This window comes from Etheostoma spectabile, chromosome 6 (genome assembly GCF_008692095.1).
Source record: "Etheostoma spectabile isolate EspeVRDwgs_2016 chromosome 6, UIUC_Espe_1.0, whole genome shotgun sequence".
Classification (NCBI taxonomy): Eukaryota; Metazoa; Chordata; class Actinopteri; order Perciformes; family Percidae; genus Etheostoma; species Etheostoma spectabile.
The window spans coordinates 18,105,411-18,112,498 of NC_045738.1; the positions used below are offsets into that span (position 1 = coordinate 18,105,411).

The 7,088-nt window shown below is 39.5% G+C and overlaps 1 protein-coding gene across 8 annotated transcripts in view; it reads right to left on the reverse strand.

Moving 5' to 3' along the window:
* thsd7ab (thrombospondin, type I, domain containing 7Ab) overlaps positions 1 to 7,088 on the reverse strand; it is a 159,451-nt gene that overhangs the window by 24,981 nt on the left and 127,382 nt on the right. For all 8 annotated transcript variants that reach the window (XR_004332373.1, XR_004332371.1, XR_004332370.1 and 5 more), the window contains 2 exons: positions 2,955 to 3,128; positions 576 to 674 (listed from right to left, as the gene is read on the reverse strand). Coding sequence is in view for 3 of the 8 variants with exons in the window: in XM_032518005.1 (XP_032373896.1) it covers positions 576 to 674; positions 2,955 to 3,128 (273 nt within the window). In the remaining 5 variants the exon portion in view is untranslated. The remainder of the gene's footprint in view (positions 1 to 575; positions 675 to 2,954; positions 3,129 to 7,088) is intronic.

A 7,088-nucleotide genomic window follows, 5' to 3' on the forward strand; every position in this document is an offset into this window, starting at 1 on the left:
ATATATATATATATATATATATATATATATATTTATATATATGCTTTAATATAATTTAATCTTTCTTTATTGTGAGATTTGGGCATTCACAATTTTAGGCGTCACTGCCTTCTTCAAGCTGGAGACCCCAGGGGTCCGCCAGCAGAGGTGGGTCCAAGTCTGGAGCTATGCAGCTAGACCCTTCTCAAATAATAAGAAGATTTCAATAATGAAAATAACCATTAGTGCCAGCCAAAAAGATAAAATCATCCAATAATTCACAAGATATAAAGGCAAACGAATAAAGGCAAAGGAGTTTAGTATTTAGTTTAGTAAAGTATATGTAAACCTAATTTTGTTAGGCAGAATGTGTATATATATCTATATACCTATATAGATAGATATATAGATATACATATCTGTCCTATGTGATGCACCAGGTTGATTTGGTCTGACCAATAGCTCACGTAATACCAGGAAAATTAGTGTTTTTCTTCTCATCATGTAAACTTAACAATGTAAGCTGACCCAAGGCTTCAAAAACGTGTTAATGTTCTATTAGTCAATCTCCATTGTGAGACCCAAGAGTTCCTTACCGGTGACATTGAGTCCATCTGAGCGCTGACACCAGATAGTAGAGCGAGTGGAGTTTAGACGAACGCTGCTGAACCATTTGTACTCGTAACATTCGCCCCCTGAGAGCAAAATGAAAAACAAACATCTATAGAGACTGAACAGTGGGAGTCTGCAGTGAAGACCATTAATCATAAGAGTGACGGATTAATAAAGCAGCTGCTAAGTTATGGTTGTATAATAGGCTGCTGTCATATAATATCACTATCAGTGTGTCTTCTGCACAGAAAGGTCCAGTTCAATGTTTTAATCTTCAGTAAGAGCTTTTGCTTAATGACTTTCTATCAATGCTATTATGACTTTATCAATATCTCCATCAGTGCAGTAAATGACCATATTTCCCTACAGAGTCCTGTGTAACCAATCATCAGTCCAGCCCATTTGGCAAGCGTAAATGAACAATTTAACCTTGAACAAAGGAAAGATCTATTCTCTACAGGCCTACAGTATCACTGCTCCAGATAATTCTATCTGCAGCTTTCACGTGACGATTTGTCTGCGGCTGAGACAACTTCACTTTTTATGTTCTTCACTTTTCCTCCCTTTTACTGCTTTGGTACAGATGAGGCCATTTCTGAAATGTGTTGAGTTTTCTTGAATCATTCACTTCTGCCCGATATTCCATCGGATTGGAGTTTTACTACTATTGAAACATTTCCCAGAGGAAGAGCCATTTTGGAAGCAGAAATAATGTCAGTAGTCAAGCCAAGTCATTTACAATGAATGTTAATGTAGAACTTTCATACCAAAACCATTTACAGTGTGCCCATCACACACTTTCTAAAATCACAAATTCATGGTCCCTAATGAGGGGAAACCGTAATTGCTATGCACATTAGCTGGTTTCTAACGTGGACAAAAATGAATGGAGGGCTAAAATTGAATGTACCTTTTTAGCCGTGCTCACACCACAATCAGGTCTAGAAAATTTGTATAACATTTTTTTCTTTTCCCCTTATCTGTTCGATCCATGTCCACTCTCTCTCTATAAAGTAAAAAACACTTAATTATATGAATTAACAGTTATTTTTAAGTGACAGTAATAACTAAGTTTTTTTTTTTTAACAAGCTAGGCTAGCACACCTACAACCTATGCACCCACTGCACATATGTTCATTTAAGATACATCATTAATATTATGCACATAGGCATATACTGTAGTTGAGCTAAGTTAAATAAATATATGCATGCCCTGTTTATTTGCTGCATCTGCTTTTCTTTTTCTTGGAAAACAGTGATGTCACATAAACACATATTATTTCAAAGAACAGACATACTGGCCTATTGCTCCTGTTGGCTACTAGTTAAATGTGAATGTGTGTGACAAGTAAAGCCCTGATACAGATAACTGTTATCCTCCTTAGCATGTGGCAAAACAAACCTTTATACCAGTGGAGCAGAAAAAAGAAGAGTGAAAAAGTATAGAGAGAGACAGGAAACGTGAGTAGAGAGAGTGGTACGATGTGCAACAAAGATCCCCCAGTTATGTGGCATGTGCCATAACGATTAGGCTACAGAGGCGCCCCCACAAAATGAATTTTTAATGTAACTACTGTATTTGATCTCCATCTCTTCATTCCTAGCCTCCCTTTCTCCGTCACCGCTTTCCTTCTTCCCCATCCTACACTCTCTTCCTCCTCCGCTTTTACTGGTCTTTCTGGGCCACTCCCTCCCCCCTGCTGTGGGGCTGTGTACAGTAGCCAGCAAGTGGGGAGAGGAAGAGTAGGAGATGAGGGCGGAGGGGGATGGCTGCCCTGCAGCATGAGCCGCTGCCTACTGTACATGCTGAGCTTTGGTGGTGGTTGGTGACTCACAGCCCACACTCCACCTAATGGATGATTAACGTGCCTGGGGAGGTGCAGAGATCACAACCGTAAATGAGCAAGGGTTTCCTCCGTTTAGAGCTCTGACTCAAGATATCCCATCTGGGAGAGCCCCAATTGAGCCAGTGTACAGAGGGGAAAACAAAGTCATGAAGGTAGTTAGTGCTTTAGTTTTTTTCAGTCATGTTTGGTGGCTTTGTGGTCAGCACTGTCACCTAGCAGGAAGAAAAACCTTCATCTGATTTCAGCCCCCCAATCCCCCACTCAACTCTCTCTGTGTGAGACCAAACAGTCTGCAGGTATGAACCTGAATGTAAGTGTCTTTCTGTGTTAGCACTCTAACAAGCTCTTTATTGTGTTTCCCTGCTTTCCACCCAAGCTGAGACTGACTTCACTTCTCCATGATCATGGCTATTAGGAATATGTAGGTAAAGTAAACTGAATCAAATTGTGGGGCTGCTGGCTTGCTGCAAGCTCATTTGCATGCACTGAAATAAGCGTATACTTCTTGTGTTTTACCTGTGCAGGGCTGAGACTCCCAAGCCTGGTCAGGACAGAGCTGCAAGTTTTCAGGCTCCTGGGCCAACACGGCTCGTGAGCGAACTTGAACTGAACCGAAGTCCATGTCGGCCCCCTTGATGCACACGCTCACACATGAGCTCCAGTCTGACCACTCCATTAGGTAGCATTCACCTGCAGGGCGAAGAGACAGCACTTTAATTTAACAACATATTCCAGTTTCTTATTTCACTGTAAACTGGTTATGTTTGGGTTTTGTACTGTTGGTTGGACAAAACAAGACATTTGAAAATGGCACACTGGACTCACACTTCCATTTTACAGACTAAACAATGAATTAATTAACCAAACGGGTAATTGGAAGATAAATAAATAAATAATTATTAGTTACATCCCTATTCAACAGCACTCCCAATATGGAGAAGTTAAGTTATTATGACACATTATGTAATTTACAAAGCAAAAAACAACATTTTATTCTTAAACAACATAATTGCTCTACATGAATTAGTTTTTAATTATATGAATAAATAAATCAATAAGATGTCGCAAAAAATAGACAATACATAGGGGTGAGCCTTAAACCCTAAAATGTCTGACAAGCAATCAATAGACAATCAATTGTTAGTACGTAATGACCAAACTTATATATTCAGCTTGGCCTGAATTAAACCGGTACAAATTAAATCTTTACACTACATCAGCCTGGCATCTCTTCACCCGCTCAGTGTAGATTTTTTGAAATGACTTCCTGACCTGTAAAATTGCTCAGTCTGGCTTTGAGCCATATCACGAATCTTTTAATTTCCTGCGAGCCAGTGTGCGGCCTCAGATCCCCAGGCAGGGTGGCCCTTCTGAATCCTCCAGAGTTTATTAAGACTAAAATGTGACAGGGTTATTTAGAAAGACTTTCCTGAGGAGCTTTAGCTGGCGGAATCAGTGTTATCTCAGAGTTCACATCTAGATTTACTGTAATAGATTAGATCTTTTATTTAATTTTCACTTTTAATATACAGAGCTTGTATCCCAAATCTCGTGTTGTATCTCCTTTAACTCCTTTTCATATTTTTCATTTGACTTGTAAAGAGCAGTTAAAGCAAAATATCTGCATTGCAGCTTTAGTGTAGGTGTCCTGGTGGAAATCAGATCTTCGACTTTGACAGTACTATATTTTATTTCACCTACTCATTCATGAATAAGAATGGTGTAATCTGGGTGAGATGCAGTAGAGATACGGAATATGTATTTCCATATCATATCATGATGGTTGAGATGCCTTGAAGAGTTTCAGGGGGAGGAGGTGTGAGGTGGAGGGGGGGTAGCTGAAAACTGCAACTCATTAAACAGCAGAGGAAATAGAACATGGGCTGTGTGTGTGTGTGTGCGTGTGTGTGTGTGGCTGTAATTTGGTATTTTTTTTTGTAGTACAGTCTCACAAGCCACTGGGTAGCTCTCTTGACCTCTACAGTTAAGTCCTCAGTAATCAAAATTTAAAATTATTTGACCTTTGATAATACTGCCATTTTAGGGCAAATTGTAAGTGACATGTTTTTAATACAAGTCATTGTCTGTTTGCGGTAATGTCCTGATATAAATACATACAGCCCTTAAATTTCCTCCCAAATCACACCACAGAAAGTCGCTGCACAAAACTCTATGCTTTTAATTGCTGTTTGATACTTTAGTGCTCCTGCAGTTTGGCAAAAGGGGTTGGACTGATTAGTTATCTAGGGCAGCATGTCTCAATGTTTTCCATCTCAGAGACCAGAAGACATCTGATGAGCGTTTTTTTAGTCCTCCAAAATAAGAAATCTGCCAATGGGAACACATGCCACACGAACCGTTGGACGTGGTAGTCGTGGGTTGAAGAAAAAAGAAGAAAAAGTTTTTCTCCTCGATATTTTAGAGAGATTGAATGATGAACGATCAATGATAAATCAAAATAGACACATAGCACATTGGAAAGGAACTCCCCGTTTGTATTTTGTCTTTTGGCAGAGGCAAGTAACAATAATTCTCCCTTCAGGGACCGCTGACACGGAAAATAACTGATTTTTATTTAAGCTCCACTGTGAAAAAACACCCTTCTTATCAGGCTGAATCATAAATTGGATGCTCAGATTTCCATCTTTTCTTTTGAAATGTTGTAGATTTGCCCTATTTACCCAAAGAAAATACTTATGTTTACTCATTTATGTGCATGTTTGGGGTGCATCTTGAGAATATGAAGAGCATCGCGGTGGCTGTGGGAGGGAAACTGGAGCTGCAAACCTGATGGACAGAGTCCAGCTGGTGTTGGGCAGAGCTCACCTGTCTATCAGATCTGCTCTACGCTGCAAAGCTACATAAAACCCTGTAGCTGACAAGCCTCCGTCTTAAACCCTGACAATAAGTCATCAGACCCAACTTTTCAAGTGATAATCCCATCTGTGGAATTCCTTCTTTCTCTCTTTTTCCAGTAATGATTGGGGGTGGACCTCCTTGGTGCTAAGCTGATGTTGTGGTGTTTTTGCACTGCAGAGCTGAGACATCACCTGTCAATCAAGGTGGGGTCAGTAGGCTACTGTGATGACATTTGTCTTATTTTTTGTTACAGTGCTAATGCTGCTTTTGCTATATAACCTCTTTTACTTATTATGGAGAGTTATTATTATAACTTTATCAGATTTGTCACTGTAAACACCTGAAGTACGTAGCCTGACATCCCCAAGACCACATGCAAACGCAAGTTAGTCTAGAATCTCTCAGTTCATTTTGTTATTAATGGTTGTAGACCAAAATCCCTCTGGGTGCAATTGGGTAAACCTACAACCAATCAGAGCAAGAAGATGTCATGTAGCGCTGAGTGATGGACAAATTCAAACAGACAACAGCATGCAGAAAAGAGCCCCGACGGTGTAGCAACAATTTGTCTGTGTTGCTGTTTTTGCGATCAGATTTTTCAAAAGTATTTATGAGAATAGTTATTCAACAAGTAGTTTGACATCAGCTGCAGCCATCTTGGTTGTTTTCGAAAATGCCACAACAGCACTGCTCTTTCTTAAGGTAGGTTTATACTCGCTGTAGCAAGATATTTGCTCTGCTGGAGCCATTAGGCTATGAATTACACAAAACTGCTACTGCTTTTTTATACGCCCTTCTGTTCTCATTAAGTATGACTTGAATATTGTGTTATACTGATGGAAATAGTGCTGTTGAGCGATATGTTATCCTGACAATCCTGATCAACACCAAATAGCATCAATAGATCAGATTAACAGGGAGATCTCTTGCTCAAATCTGATAAAATATACTTATAAGAACAAAGAAATTTAGAAATTAAACCTTGATCACCGCTGTTGTTTAGCTAAATAAGGAATGTACAGTCATTTGGAACAGTTGTTAAGTTATATTAATCAGCAACACAGACTGAACTAGATTTTTACCTAATGCAGAAAACTAGCACTGTATAAACAGATGTCCAGCTCAGCATAAAGACAAGGCCGAGACCTAATCACTCACCGAAATAACAAAAATCATCCTGTGCAGATCGATCGTGCACCGACACTGCCAGGCTATAGGGTTTGTTACCTGCTGGGGCTACCCATGCCAAGCTTTGGGTGGAAGCATCACCCGAATAGCACATGGCATCAGTCTTGTTTTAGGTTTTTGTTTACTTCACCTAGGTCTGCTTAACAACTATGCAAATATAGTTTAAATGGCGGCATGGAGCCAGAATCTGTTCCTCTCCAGCTGCCAACCAGGATTATGTTAGAACAAAATAAGGGTGATTTATATTTTTCTTAGGGCCTTTTTACACCTGAAAGTCCAAACCAAGGTCTGGACAAAGATTCATTTATTTGTTACATTGCAAACGTGTGAACAGGCAAGAACAAAAAAAGGTGCAATAACAAAAAAAGGTGCAAAAACAGCGACTAAGGTGGGCGAGGCTTAGTGAACAATTAATTGCCCCTAAATCTTGTAATTCTTTCACCTTAAACTTTGCTTCTATTCTTTAAATTTGGTGTTAAAGCCTTTAGGGTTTTATGTTATCTTGCCCACACAGATTATTGATTGCAACCCTTTTTTCGGTGTTATATTATCTTCAACTGTGTGTGTGTGTGTTTGTGTGTGTGTGTGTGTGTGTGTGTGTGT